The 15,905-nt window shown below is 38.8% G+C and overlaps 2 protein-coding genes across 10 annotated transcripts in view; one reads left to right on the top strand and one right to left on the bottom strand.

Moving 5' to 3' along the window:
- Positions 1–15,905, bottom strand: part of LOC146760564 (uncharacterized) — a 50,002-nt gene that overhangs the window by 16,632 nt on the left and 17,465 nt on the right. The gene's annotated exons all lie outside the window — the stretch shown is intronic.
- Positions 1–15,905, top strand: part of GARRE1 (granule associated Rac and RHOG effector 1) — a 48,077-nt gene that overhangs the window by 15,877 nt on the left and 16,295 nt on the right. For 3 of the 8 annotated variants that reach the window (XM_085551825.1, XM_015873995.3, XM_015873996.3), the window contains 3 exons: positions 645–759; positions 9,236–10,555; positions 15,062–15,268. In XM_085551825.1, coding sequence (XP_085407951.1) covers positions 10,061–10,555; positions 15,062–15,268 — 702 coding nt within the window. In that variant the 5' untranslated portion in view covers positions 645–759; positions 9,236–10,060. Of the gene's footprint in view, positions 1–644; positions 760–2,478; positions 2,665–9,235; positions 10,556–15,061; positions 15,269–15,905 lie in introns of all 8 variants that reach the window. The other 5 variants (XM_015873999.3, XM_015873994.3, XM_015873998.3 and 2 more) reach the window with 2 other exon arrangements.

The following is a 15,905-nucleotide window of genomic DNA, read 5'->3' as shown; positions in this document are numbered from 1 at the left end:
TAATGGGACTTACAGATTTTTTTTATCTAGGCAGAACTGGGTAAGCACCGAGTTTTGGGTGTACCTGGGGGGCAAAAGATGACAGTTGGCAAGGAGCTGCTATGTTTTTCCCTTTGGATATTTATTAGAAATGTAAAAACTGGAGAGTACTACTACATTTGATCTTTTCTAACTGATTGTGTTTTGACCCACAACTGTACAGAGTGAGTCGGTGCTATTTTAAATCTCATCTATATTTAATTAAGACTTATAAATTCTGGTCTTAATGAGGAAAGGAAATAGCTGTGCTGAAAGACATAAGCAGCTCTTTTGATTGGAAAAAATGAAGAAAGGTTATGAAGTATATATGCTGCCATTTCTAGTTTTTAATCTTTAGGAACTCAAATTACTTGTCACCACTGTTCGTTCATCAACTACAGAAATTACTTCTACATAATTGAGTATATAAAAATGTAGATTTTTTTGGAAGCAAAGCATTTTGACAGTTTCAAAAAGTCTCTTGTCAGAAAGATTAGTTCAAGAAGGATTTTGGAATCGAGGCTAAAACTGTTCACCTACTAAAACATAGGAAATTGTGATTTGCAGTAGTGTTGTAAGGTGCATTTGCAGCATTATGTACACGTGGATGTTTGGTTTTGTTATAGGAGACACTGCTGTGCACACTGGATTGTCCTGGTTTATTCATATCCTGTGACTGTGAATCAGATCTTGCTGTCTATATACAGACTGAATTGCCAGCCAACTTTGGGCCCAAATATGGTAAACATAATTATGTTCATTTGCTATAAAAATACATTCTCCTTAGTTTAACATTTTCCATGATTACAGTTTTCTGATAATTCCATAATTTTCAACATGAGAGGGATGTGAAAGGCCTAATTATCATGTCCCTCTCTTCTGTATAGAATAGTTTGTTATCCTGGGCAAAACTCCAGCTGCACACTGACGAATCTGCTGCTGCTCAGACGCAGTGAGCCTGTAAAGCATTTGGAAAGGCAGAACACAGGAGCTGTAGTGCAGGGACATGAATCTGTGCATTAGCTGGATGACAAAAAAGATCTCATAGTTGCAACTGTCAGGAGACGGTACGTGCATGTGCTGATGTCAGGTTTTCTGATACGAAGTGCTCCTGTTTTCTATTTCTGGAGATGAAATTTGTATTTCAGAATGCTTAATGCTTCTCAAGTAGGAGATTTTCAGTGAATGAGTTGGGTGAGGGGGAAGGAAAATATTCAAATAGATAAAGCCTCTAATGCTGGAGAGAATAAGTACAAGTAAATATTGAATTAGTCCTAAGTATCAGTCACAAGGAAATAGAATGGCAATATAGTCACTGAATATGAAAAAGTGAGTAGTTTACCCGTGGAAATACTTGCTGATGGTAGCCATTTCATTTGCATAAGAAGACAAAGATTAATATATTTAATGCAAGTTAGAAAACATGTTTGCAGGCTTTTAATTCTTTTTTTTCTTTATGTATAGACTTGTATGAAGGGAATGTTGCAGTTGTGTTTTGTGGCGAGCATTGAGAATTTAGAAGCAGTGTTAATAATTTGGGAAAGATGATTGATGTTGAGTTACTCCAACTGTTTTGAAACGTGTCATCATCCTTGTTATAAACAGGCAAAAAATCTTATAAAGGCTTCTGAGGATTTTTCGTACATGGTCTGTCTCATGCTCCTAGTACTTAAATAAAGCTCTTCTGTGAAGAAAATATAAATGTACAGATGATTTACGATTTTCACTGCCTTGAAACATTACTTTTGTCTAACACAACTAAAATCTTTGGGTACTGAAGTGACTCTGAGCTTTAGTTTTCTTTCTTATGTTGCTTGAACTGCCAAGAAATGTAGTTGAGGAATATTTATTTCAGTGTAGAGGATCGAATTCCAAATATGTATATGCTAATAAGTGTAAGTGCTGTGCATTTGTGAGGCGTAATTTCTGTGTTGGCTGGAAGCCTTGTCTAGAAGTTAACAGAAGTATTTTTTCATTCATTGGTTTCTCAATCAGCTGTTTCAGAGAGCAGCTGTAAATAGGATGGCATCGCTGTGTGCTGCTTCTGAGCATCCGTAACTTGTAGTGATTAAGGAGGTAAAAAAATAAGATTATAGGGACGTAGCCATGTTTTCTGGTTTTCCCAGTGTCCCCTCTTTCCCTCATCCTCCACCCCCCCAAGCTCCTTTGCTGATCTAAGACTCTTAACACTTATATTCAGCATCAGTCTGACACTTAACAAAAATAGTTGTAACACTGAGATCAGGCTGGAGCCCATCACTTCCCATATGAGGCTGCAAATATTTTTTCCCACATTTGCATTGATAAATTTATCCATAATGAATCTCATCTCTTATTTTAGGCCTTCAGTCCTCTAAAGTTATGCTATCCTTTGTGTATATATATATATATAGTAATGTATGTGGTATGTCATGCTTAAACACTGTAGTATTTGACTTGGGCTGTTACTCGTCTTTTCAGGTCCTGTTTAAGATATGGTTTGTTTGGGGGTAACGAAAACTTCCTCAGAAGAACCTGACTTAGAAAGAAGAGACTTTCAGTTATCTCTGTAAGCACTTTGCCAAAGGGTAGGAATCATTCCTGTTTCCAGGGATGCAGAAGCTTTTCATGAAGTATTTGAGACCATGAACAAATCATTTTAAACAGGTAGGAATTAGGATTGTCTGCTTTCCATCTCTTCCTTGAAGCCATGGCCTTCTGTACTTTGACTGCAAGTGGCTTCCTTTCTGAGATAGCAGGCATCTCTTCCCAAGCAGCCTGTAGGTAGTGATGAGAATTGAAGAACGCTATAGACAGTGTATTCTGAGAGGCAGAGCTGTGTCTTTTTTATGGAAAGCTTACAGTGTTTATGCTTGCTCTCACTGTGGTCCCATGAATCTTTGTTCATCTAAGCATGTTATACAGTTCTGAGAGAGCGAAAGTGTGAATGCTTGTGGCTGTTTAGTGCACCCTTTTGGGATGTGAAGATAGGTCTTGAGTCTCTGGCTGTGAATCACATTGCACAGTAATTTCTCATGCTTTCTGCAAGTGCTTTAAGCTGCCATATCAAGAATGGGCATTATCTTCCTTCTCTTCACGCAGAGTTTTCTTTCAAGAGAGAACTGGTCCTGTTCTTAAACCAGATAAGCACCTACTGCCAAGGGAGGATTGAAACAGTGATCCTGATCTGACACAGGCATCTATTTTTGACGTTCAGGGAGGTACTCAAGGCTGGAAGAAGGTTTGGTATAACACATTCCTTTCACTAGCTTTTCCTTTTGCTGTCATATCTTACTGCTGAGATTTCAGGTAGTGCCATTCTGTGTTACTGGTCTTTCTTAAAACAAAATGTGAGAAGCTGTCACATAGTTCTGGGGCAATGCCCTGGAAAAAAAATAAATGCATTCAGTATACTAACAGTGCTGATTTTGGTTTAGAAGATTACCTACTTTGCCAATGTATTTTATAGGGAGTACAGCTGGATAGTTCAGGACTACGGATCCTTTCCTGAATGGTTAAGCACTTGTAAGTGAGGCGGTATGGTGCTGAGTAGTGAAGATTTTCAGTCCTTACCTGGTTCTGAAAGTGTGTTTTTTCAGTGGTCTTCAGTTCTGTCTGTGATAAAATCCACTCCAAAAGAAAGTTCTTTGGGCACAAGAGGTGGGGTCAGTTTTGTTTTTACTTTTCATTTAGGACACATAGCATAGCTGTGCTTCGGGAGTATTTTTCAATAAAGTCCAAAAAACACAAGTTGGCACAAATAAGTTAATAGTGTTATTTTAAGGAGAGTCATTTTGGAGGGGAAATAGAGGCCTAGACAAAACATAATAAATAGTTTTAGAGACTGTCTATAAATATTAGATACTTTGTTGGTGAAATTTGACTTTGACAAGCCAATAGAGTTGCTGAAGCCTCCTGCTTAAATCTAATAAATCTCCATACTTCTATTTGTAATTTGTAATTGTTTCACCACTAAATGAGAAAATCAGTTTCTGTTATTAACAAATTAGTCTGTTTAGATTTATATAAGACCCAATAGAATGCTCAGTTTGAGTCGAGTTAAACCATGGGTAACTATCCACTCCCTTGGATTGTGTTTTGTGAGTTGTGGTCCCCAGCTGATAGAAGGGAAGGCATGGAGCACATTTAGTGCTGTGGCCTTTGACATCCATCCAGCCCTGGAATAGCCAGGAGAGTGGGATACATCGTCTGGTGAGCCAGTATTAGAAAGGGTAGATGCTGGAAGGGGGATGTTTCCCGCATGAACTTTGTGGGCTTGCTAAGGATTGGCTTGCCTTCTTGTTTTGGTTTGGTTTTTTATTTTCCCCTCCAGCTGCTCTGGGCAAACAGCCAACAAGGAATCCCTGCAAAAGCAATTCATGATCTAGCAAGAACTAAAATTATATCGGTATTAGAGGCTATTTCTGTCTCTCTTCACCTTTCCCTCTTTGCCCTCCTCAAATGGAGATTTTCAAACACAAGAGGTGCTTGGATGTTCCAGCAGTTGCAGCCCAAGCTCTTAGAAAGGCTCTCAGCCCAGGTTTTTCCTTCTGACTCTGTAGAATGAGTCCAGGCACCTGACCAAAGGCAGCTGAGTTTAAGTGGTGTGTGGTGCCAGCTGGGAGGCTGAGCCGTTGGCACAGGAATCCTCTCCCACCGTAACTGCTTCCTCAGCCAAGAAAGTGAATTGTTTGATATTTTGAGCATGTGATTTAGGAGCAGTGGGAGAGACACTGCTCCTGAGTGTAATTGACCTTATAAAAAATAATGAATTCCTACCAGGAATGTAAGTTTAAAATATTAATAATATGAAGCATTTTTGTTACCTTTCATAAGTAGTATATGAGAAGTAATCTCTTGTTATTGTAGCTTCTCACTATCAGTCACGTTCCACAAGCTAATGCTATGGTTTTTGCATTGCAGGTTTATTATTGTGATGTTTAAACAAGCTTTCTTCCAAAATGCAGGATTTAGAATTTTCCAGCAATATGGATACTGTTTTCTTTTTATAACTCTGATGTTTTAACTGCATGACAATCTTTGCAATGTAGCTTAATTCTACGGGGTTTCTTTTCTACAGATGGAGTGTTACACAGAAACTCCTTAATGTTCTCATTAATGTTGATATAGCAACTTAAATATCAGTAGAAGTGGTATTTTAATTGAGGGTGGAGATGTTCTGGTTGATGGCAGAATTGAATTTCTCAGGTTATGAAATCTGTTAATGAACTCTTATTCTTTATTTTTAATCTCTGGCTTATGGATTTTAATATTTAGTGTTTTTAAATAAGTATGTGTTGTAAATGCTTACCATGCTCTGTTGCTGTGGATGCAATCCATCTTTAGTTTGGAATAGTTTAAAATGAATCAACTCCCAGTTAAAATCCGTGAAATTTCTTTGTTGATGTCTTAAAATTGGGAAAAAAAAGGCAGTTGGGAACTACTTGTAGGGTATTTTTCTTAGCCTGTTAATTTGCTGGGATGCTGAAAAGTTTATTTAGAGGAAGTAGTTAGCATAGTTTGTCCTAGTTCACTCTTACTCTCATCTGCCATTAGTTGTTCACTTAACAGGAAAAGCAAAAAAAACCAGCTTGCACACTGCTGGTGGTTCTTGTTTTTGGCCACTGAAATAATAGGCTGTAACCAATGAGTGCGAGATGCTGATAGACAAATCTGTGTTGTTTAGGTAAGGTCTTCAGTTCTGATCCTGCTGTAGGTGAGAATGTTCGAAGACTGTTCTTTTGGAAATAGTACATGGGCTTTCCTTACCACTTTGCTTCTGGTTTGCTATTCAGACGTCTAAGATCATTTCAGATTATTTTTGATGGTAACCACATCTGGACTTTGGGTTGGCTGGCCAGGAATAGGATCCACTGTACTTGTTACTGGCAGCAGAATTGAAAGGTGGAATAACTTCTTTAGTAGTGCAGTAACTTGTGGATTTGCACAAGTTTGTGTAACTGAAATTGAGAGGGACTTGGTGTGCTCTCACAGGAGGCCTGTGACTTGGCAGCTTGCTGACCTCTTGGCCTTGCAGTAGACTTTGTTTGTTCAGCCCTTTTCCTGGTGAGTTATCTGGCCACTGGGGTTGTTTCTTTTGAAGTAACCTTTTTGGGGAATGTTAATTGAAGGTAGTTATTTTTGTATTTGATTGTTTTACATGAATGGTGCTCATGGAGATAAGCTCATCCTGAGTTTGGAGGAGCACGTCATGTTAAGGGAGGTACAAAGTGTTACTTGTAACCTGAGCTTTTTTTTTGAGAGTATTTCAGATCATCTTATTGGTATGTGTGTTATTTACATATATATTGCCTCTTTTACTGAAGTAACAATAAACTTCACGAAGGCCACCTTTGCAGGCAGCTCTTAAAATCAGATCAGAACCTACTTTAAAACACCATAAATATCTCAATGTACCACTTCTGCCTTTATGTTGGTTTTTTGCTGTTCTCTTCCCTGTGTTTTTTGCTGTTCTCTTCCCTGTCTCACTGGGAAGGAGGGAATGAGCAAAGGGCCACATGGTGCTGAGCTGCTGCTGGGTTAAACTGCAACACCAGTATGGTCTACAGAATGTTTACGTAGGTGATAAATAAGTTGGCTGGAAGGACTTTGTCAGTCACTGTGTAACTGGCCTGACTAGCGATAGACTTTTGTATTTTATCACTACTTCCTCCACTTAATTTCCTTTATTGATTCAGAAAAAATGCTGCCTCCTTTTATAGCAGGGTAATAGCATATGGGGCAGATTAGGGATTAGGCCTCATGTTACTCACGTAAAACAAACTGGAAGGTGCCAAATTCTGTTTGTATGAGAGTCTTCTGTGTTATTTTGTGTCTCTTGCAATCAGTGAAGCTGCTGAAAATACTTGGCATTTCTTGGGAAGCATCGAAGCACAAACAAAAAATTGGGTACTCTTATGTTTAAGAAAAAAAAAATGAATTCAATGTGCAGTTTTTCCTCTGTGTATATGCAGCAATTGCTAGAGCAGCTCACATAGATGTCTGCTCAGCTATCTGTGGAAGCTCAAATATGTAACAATCCCTTGCAACAAGAGCATAAACAAGGTGATGAGCTTTTTCAGCGGCACTCTGCAGCTTTCAGTGAAATGGCATTCAATGCAGAGCTTGCTTTATGCTGTATATTAGTACTATTTTTAACTTTGAATAGTATGTGAACAACGTTTTGGCCTTGATTGCACAGGGAGAGAATACAGCTTCATTTGTGGTATGCTGTTTTCAGTCTTCTGTACTTGATTTCTGAACACTTGTGTTTGCTATGAAATGAAATACTCATACAGACCTCACAGTTATATGTTGGACAGATAGCATGTTGTTCTTGTAGCACCAGAATGAAATCCTTTGCATTTTTTTCTAATACAGCAAGATTTGGACTGGCACAAAGTTCAAATTGTTATAATACAGAGTCCCCAAGAGCAGTGGTGCATTGGAAGTATTGAGGAGGGAGAGGGGAGCGTGGGAACAGTCCTCTCTTCACTTTTTCAGGGAAAGATACAAAAGGAAGAGTGTTTACTTTATACATAGCATGTTGGAGTCTCATTATAGAATGTGTAATACATGCCTAGTGTTCGGAAAAGTCAAGATCGTTCTTCAAATAATTGTCTTTACAGATACAGAAGGCATAAGCCATTCTCTTTAAACCTGTGTTGGTTTTATTATAAATGAATTTCAAAGCCTGTGAAATGATGAAGAATTGCATGTGTTACTACAGATTTGACTATGAAATTGTCTGTAAGGCATATTGATCTCTAGCGTTAATAGAAAAAAAATGGTGCGTTTATATTTCCTACAGCTTTGCATTTCATGTGTTCTTTCTGGGTGCAGCAGGTTGTGTTATCAGTTCAGTGCCTTCGCTTCCTGAAAGGCTCAATGTGTAATCAGAAGAGCCAAATTATAGTGCATCTCTAATGTGCTTGTATAATCCAGTGCTGTAGAGCTGAAACTCCTCCTTATTAGCTTTTTTTACTTCTGCTGCTAATTAACACATGTTGCATGATTATTTTTTAACTTCTTCTGCAATGTGAAACTCATATCTACTTAGGGAAGATAATCACCAATTTACTTCCACGGTGCATGAAAATTAACAAACTCTCTTGTTCTGTCTACATTTTTATGCAATCAAGACAAATGATTTAATCTTGCTCTCCACTGTAAGGCACTGAAGCTTGTAAAGCAAGGAGGAAAATGTTTTCAGTTCTTCATATGATATTGAGACCTAGAAAATTCCATTTTAATGAGTTTACTGCGTTCAATGTGAATTCTGAGACGAGTATGAAGTTAGTTATTAGGAAATAAAGTAATCAGCTTCAAGTACTTTAATAAGGGATGTGCAGATGCAAACGGGAATGCCTGCTGTATTTTATCTGTTTATCATGTTTTTAAAAGTGCTAATGTAGAAGAAAATCTGCTCTGAATCAGAAGCAGAACTATCAGCAGCAGTGACTTCCTGAAAAACTTGTGTGTCTGTTTTAGTGGGTGTGAGACAACCTGGCTCCCTGGGTGATGTTCTGCCTTGCTGTGTAATGCTGTAACGGGATGGAAAGTACTGTCATAGCAGTGGGGTGGCAAACTCTTTGGCTACAGCAAACGAGAATGTGCCCAAATGCACCAGCCACAGAATGAAAGAAAAGAGCTGCTTACCTTTGGATGGCCTCAGGTAGGCAGGGATCTCAGCAAGAGATGCCCTCACCTCCACTGCCAGCCCTTAAATGAGGGCTGGGAAGGGGTGCATCCTGCCTCCACCCCTTGTGGTCACTCAGGTGCACTGAGCTGCCCTGGGCTGGCCCTGCCTTCCCACCAGGTGCTCAGTCACTGCTTCAAGCTTCAGCATTTCCGTTACACATGATAGGTTTGCAGGGTGGGAGGGGAGTTCCTTGACTTTGTAATTATTAGGAAGGGGTAAGGTTAGAAAATGGGATAATTCTCCCTGAGGATTGCATTAGCAGACCTCTGCTGTTGCAGTGGGGGTTATCTGTTAGTCCCAAGTTTGACAATCTAGGAGGACAGAAGAATTAGCCAGAAAATATTCAGCAGTGCTGAGTTTAGTGCCATGATGATACCAGCCTGTAGCTGCCAATCAGTCAGTGCAACTCTCCTTCCAGGTTTACGTATTGTCAACAGCGTGTGCCTTGTGCAGCACACCGACATGCTGCAGGAGTTAAAATCGCAATGCTTCTCATTGTTCTATGACATTTGAAACATTTTTTTTTCTCCTTCACAGGAAATGACCTAGAGGCCTTACAAATACATCTGTGCATTTTTGTTCTGAGTCTACGATCAAGAGCAAGTGCAGTCTGGAAGCACCACCACTTAATGTTACACCAGAAACAACTACCTCAACAAACAAGGAAAGGGGAAGAAGGCTGGCAGTCATAAGCACTCTAATTTTCAGTAGCTTACACTTGGAAAGTCTTCTCTACACCGAGTGCAGATTATTTTTCCCTCCAGTATTAAGAAGAGACACTACAAGTCAACTAATTTGGCAGACTGGATCTGTCAAGACGTTTGAAGATATTTGATCTGCTGACATAAGGATTTGCTTTTTTTAAGGAAGGCGCCTCTGCACTGCTTTTATAATCGCTGTTGATCGGTGGTTTGCTCCACTTTTCCTGATACTACTAATTGGAAAATTGTATTAAAGTATTGCTTCTAAAAATATTGTTTGCATTGACAAGATTTTTGTAGACATAACAGCAAGTAATCATATTACGCTCATGAAGAAACTGTAGGTGATAACTTCTCTGCTTTTCTGTGTGCAGAGTGGAATACCGAACCAGACAGAGCATTACTAAGATACTTCGGTTTGCTTTCTGAGTACAGTTTATAACTGCAGCAGGGCTGCACTGAACACTGAAAATACTAAGTCAGCAAATCTGCTGCCTTTCTCACTGCTGATACAGATTATACAGACGCTTGCCTTTTGGAAATGCCTTTTGTGAAACCTATGTACACAGTCCTCCACTGTTACTGTACATAACTATATATTTCGGGAAGGAATTTGACAAGTGATTGTTAATTCAAGAAGTCCTCGGACAAGCACTCACTTATGTATTGCTGTAGTGCACAAGAAAGCAAAATGGACTATAAGCGGCGCTTTTTGCTTGGCGGGTCCAAGCAAAAAGTGCAGCAACACCAGCAGTATCAAATGCCTGAGCTAGGCAGGACCCTGAGCGCACCACTGGCATCTACAACCCCAGCATCTCCCCTGGTCTCCTCAGCTGCTGCAGGCAGCTGCAATCACCCCGTATCCCATACGACTCCGATTGCAGACATCCAGCAGGGAATCTCCAAATATCTGGATGCACTCAATGTATTTTGCCGTACGAGCACTTTCCTTACAGACCTTTTCAGCAGTGTATTTAGGAACTCTCACTATTCTAAGGCAGCTATGCAACTGAAAGACGTGCAGGAACATGTCATGGAAGCAGCGAGTCGACTCACAGCAGCAATAAAACCAGAAATAGCAAAAATGCTGATGGAACTGAGTGCAGGCGCTGCGAATTTCAAAGATCAAAAAGAATTCAGCCTACAAGACATTGAGGTAAGTTACTTTGGGAGATTTTGTTTTGCATGTGGATTTGTATTGTTCTTAATTGGGCTTGTACTTAAAAATCACTACTACACTGAAAGTTGTGCCTTGCTTTTGGTTTTGTGACTAATGCTGATAAAAAGAGAAGCATTTGATCTTTGTTCTCAAAAATATTAAGTTATTTACAGTGACCATCTCTCAGCTGTGTCGGATGAGATATTTAGTGGTTACTTTTGTACTAAATTTAAAGATTTCATGAAATAAGATGAATTGTAATTAAATTGTACTACTTACATAGTAACCAAAAATCAAACAATAGTTTAAATCTTTGATGTTGTCCTGCGTGGAGCCAGAAGTTGGACTTAAAGGAACCTGGTGGATCCTTTCCAGCTCTGGATATTGTATGATCCTTTGATTTCTTGTTCCATGTTAGTTAATTTCTAGTGATATTAGGCCATCTTTTAAGTTAAATAATGTTTTCCTTAGCATTATCCATTCTGAAGGGAAATTTGAACTCTTGGGAGAGGCATTTTGTCATCAGTATTCACATAAAGCTGCGTATCAGAGAAACTATAGAAGTTAGTAGTGAGAAATAGGTTTTTTCCATGTTCTGTGCTTAGTATGCAGTGAAGTAAGATTGGCTATATAATGAAGATACCTTTTCTAGACTTTGAACACAGTCTAATAAACCATTTGCACAGAACTGTGCAGAGGCAATTGTCATCTATTTTGACATGGCCGTAACCTACATAAGCCATGAAATAAGCATTAAAATCTCTTCACTTTGGGTATTGTGGCCTTAAATTCAGTGCTGCGTCCATGCATGACTACATGAATAGCGAGCAACTAGAGGGACGTGTAGTAATCAGACACCCAGAAAATAGGGCTTCTGAGGACAAACTAGAGAGACTGACTTTTACAGAAGAGAAGACAAAGAAGGAAAATCGGTAGTCGTCAGGTATGTAAGAGGCTGCCGGAAGTCATGGCGTTGTTCTGTCCTTTGTGTCCATGTAAGATGGAGTAAGAAGTAATGAACATAAATTTCAGAAGGGAGGACTCATTTCAGATGTTGTGGAAGCAGTTTGTAATGTCCAAGAATCGCTGCAGTGGTTTGCTACAAAAGGTAGGGAGCCTCCATCACAAAGACCTTACAGTGTGTGTTAAACTTGCATGCAGCAGAACTGACTCTGAAATTACTCCTTGGGACAGAACAGTGACCTTTTGAGATCCAATCCTAGTCTGCTGTTCTGTGATTTGAATACTGAACTATTTATGCTAAAATGTTACAATTTCTTTTTTTTTTTTTTCCTCCTTATCTGTGTGAAATGTTAAGATTTCATAAACCTAGAAGCAGGATTACAAACTCACTTTAAGTCCACAGAATGGAAGCAGAAAAAATGTAAGGCTTGCACAGCTTCACCAAGGTCCACTGGGGAAAAGGGTGTGAGAGGCGGCATAATTTTTTCACAGGACTGAGGGGTAAATACAGTAATATCTAAAGTTGTTTTTTCCATCTTCTGCAGTAGGTGACTGAAGAACGTCATTGATTTATTTTTTTTTTTGTCTGAAAAGGAAATAAGATGTTTCAATGTCTTGAGGGGCAGCTCAGAAATAGCCACAGGAGCCTTTTGTTTGGGGTGGGTGTGTTAGACTGCCCTTGACTCCTTGTACTTAAGTGTAGTGGAGCAACTACCCCTGGAATCTAGTTTATCTTGCAGGTAACTCTTGTTAGTGAATAGAATTGTGTCTTCCTTTGGAGGTGCTTTGGTCATATGAGATCACTCTTCCAAACTGCAGGGCATTGCTACATAGTTAAATAAAATAAAATGCAACTCTGATCACTTTCAGGACTGTATAAGAAAGAGGGCTGTCTCATTATCTGGCACACCAGTTTGAGTAAAGGCTCATTGTTAACATAATAAACTTGGTGTTTTAGTCTGGTCTGTTCAGTGGGTAGGGCTTGACATCACCAAAACCTTGAAAAACTGGTATAAATAAGGAAAATGAGGATAGTGGGGAAACCACTGAGTAAACCTGTTGTGGTGTCGTGTTTTTGTCTGTGGGTTGTTTTGTTTGTTTAGGGAAAAAAAGCCAAAGCCATTATACTCCATTATATAGAATGGTGTTTGGAACTGCAGATCATAGTGTGTATCAGGACTAGAAGACTGATGCTGGTTACTTGTTAATATTATTTATGCTTATCTTAAGCAACAGATTCTTTAAACATTTGCTTTGCAGGAAATTTGCATGGCATCACTGTTCAGCACAGAGATCTGGCGGTTTTGCACGTGCGTTTTCTGTATCAAAATATTCTAAAATTGATTGCATGCACCCATCACAGCGTTAATGTGGGGCAGAATGTAACCTACCACTACAGCCTCATCCGACACTTCTGTTTGTATGTTGTTGGTTTAATTAAACTCATCACCTGCTTCAGTGACAAGGAAGTCTGAAACTACATCTCCTCAGAAGTAACTTTGCTTCCTAAACACAATGACAAATCCCTTTTAGGTTGGGTTATCCAGGGAGAGATGGCTGCACTACCTGGTAAAGGACTAGGAGAATCGTGGTGCTAGGGATGTATTTCTTGGGATAAAGTTTGCAAGCCAGAAGACCTCATCATATTTGCAACATAAATGATTCTAAGAAATAATATAAGAAATTGTCACCACCAGCAGAAAGTTACAAGTTGACGCCTGCAGTAACTCCAGTCCTTTTTTGAATATTACACAATTTCTAGGTTTTAGCTTGTTCTCATTATGGTCTAAAGCAGGGGAATGGAATGCTTTGCATGGCAGAGTAGAGAAAAGTAAAGTAGATGGTGATATTCCTCATTGTGAAAACGCCACATCCGTACGGTAATGTAGTTCTGCACATCTCACAACATGAAGTGTGTCGCTTTACACACTTTGGTACTGCTGGACAGCCTGGCTGTATTTAAACTGGTGGTGGTTGCACTTTCCCACCATGAAGACAGAGATATGGCTCTTTTGGAGGAAAATCTCCATGAACTGAATTTTAAAGCAAAGTGAGTTTGCTATGTAGAGTGAGCATTTAATTCTATGGTACAGAAATCCTCCACCAATTAGTCTCTACTTAAGCAGTTAAAGCCACTCTTTCCCATTTCTGAGGAAGACTGGAATGGATTATTTTTCAAACAAAACAGAAGTTTGGTGAAGCAGATGTTGCTATTTATCTTCACTGCTTAACATTAAAAATTACGCTAGGAATGCTGTGTGGAGCCACTTAAACTCAATCATTTGTTTATTTTGAACATTATTCCCAGGCAGGAGAAACCTCAACCTCTGTACCTTAAATATTCTTTGAAACTTAATCAGCTTGAAATTCCTAATGAGTCCTGGTTTTCTTCTTCCCCCAAGAACCGCATTCTTTGTGCATAGAATTATTCACATTGCAAGTTTGTTTGTTTGTTGACTGGAGTGTTTTTATAAATGTTTCCATCTCTGTAGTCAGGAAAGTTGAAGTTTTATTCATCTTTATCATTTGCTGAGTGCTTTTTTAACAAGGCAAACTGCATTTTCAGGGGTCAGTCAAAGTACCAAAAATGTTTAATTTTATGCCTCATACAAAGAAGGGAAGTGATGAAACCAGAATGGAATGTCAAAGGGAGACCGGATGCAATGGAAAAAAAAAGAATTGCCACCACGGATCCTTTTAAAGTAGATAGCTAATGCATATAACTGTTCATATGACTACAGCGCCTTGCCAGTAAGATCATTGTGTCTGAATATTTTTGTTCCAGAAGAATGTAGCTGAAAATAAGCCAGATAATTTATTTGCTCTAAGGCACGATGGCTTTGTACATTATCTTTGTATTTTCTGAATTATTACTACTATTCAAGTCTAGTCTTTTTTAATAAATCAACATCAAATATACATTTTTAACCACCTCATGACAAACTTCATAAAAGAAACAAAGCATTTTGAATAGCTCTTAAATTCTTTCTGCAGCAATTTGGGGAAGACTTGCTTCTCTCCTGCATCCCGGATGTGCTTTGTTGCAAGCCTCTGTTCACTTCAGAAAGTGTGGCCTTGCAAGCAGGCAGAGCACTTGTGCATATGCTGCTTTGTCCTCAGAATTGCCTTTTCACGTGGCTGTACTGCAACTGCTTTACACATACTGTCTACATCTAAACACTTGGTTTTGGGGGTCTTTACTTTGTTTTGCTTGTAGTAATTATTTTATGTACCTGATACTGCGGAGTAACTTAAAGCTGTACATTCTTTACTTCTGAGATCGAGGTAAGGTTACTTACAGACAACACAGAAGCTTGAATCGACTGTATCAGTCTATCGCCTCTTAATTTGTAGAAGCTATTGCTCAGCGTTTACCATAAATAAACAGTTAAATGTTGAGTGCTATTTCTGGTCTGAGGCATTAATACTTCTTTGTGATTTTAACGTAGTCACTTAACCCAAGCATTGGGCAAGAAAGAAGGGAAAAAAAATCTGTAAAATCTCTTATTGATATAAAATTGGTTTTTCTTCTTTCTACAGGTGCTTGGACGATGTTTCTTGACGGTGATGCAGGTCCACTTTCAGTTCCTGTCACAGGCTTTGCAGAAGGTCCAGCCGGTGGCACACTCTTGCTTTGCTGAAGCTGTAGCCCAGGAAAGAAAGAATGTTGGTGGAGCTGGAGCCTCAAATTTAAGCCCCACAAATGAGCTAGAAGATGCAGTAAGATCATGGAGAGGAGCAGCAGAGGTATGGAAGGCTCAGTGCAGTGACACTGTGTTGTATTCATTGGAACAAAAATTCAGGCCTAGATGCCCCAATAAGAGAAGAAAATCTCTCATTGTAAAGAAATGCTGCATTTGAAGGAGGAAACTAAAATCTGTTTTACCTACGTGGTGTTTATATGATCTTTGCCCCAAGAAAAGCTTTTACTCATGATATGATTGTATATAAGGAGTGCACAATGGAAACAGCTGTTTGTTATTAGTGATGAATTAACAGTGATCAAATATGGATCAGTGGACAGAAGGAATTATTTTTAAAAAACAGTCATTGCAAATACAGGGTGAAATTTTAGATGAATAATAACTTAGATAACATCTGTATCTCTTTAATTTTGAGCACTAATTTAATTTTATGTTTTTTGTTTGTTTTTTTTTTATGATAAATTCTAACATTTTTTGTCTTTGTATTGAGGGAGAATTAGCTGTTAGGCTCGATGTTCCTCGATCCGTCAATAGCTGGAATGTTTATCTTATTGCTTAGATATACTACTCTCTGGACTTGGATTTTAGTTAACACAGCTACTTGTGGAATCTTTTCTGCCAAAAAAAAACCAAAAAAAAAGAAGTGCTTCCAAGGAAAAAAACAGTTTTATGAGTTTCCC

The sequence above is a fragment of the Coturnix japonica genome, chromosome 6 (assembly GCF_054131305.1).
Source record: "Coturnix japonica strain WE chromosome 6, WE-NBRP24, whole genome shotgun sequence".
NCBI classification, from domain to species: domain Eukaryota; kingdom Metazoa; phylum Chordata; class Aves; order Galliformes; family Phasianidae; genus Coturnix; species Coturnix japonica.
The sequence above is the reverse complement of the archived record's forward strand: the minus strand, read 5'-3'. Positions and strand labels throughout refer to the sequence as shown.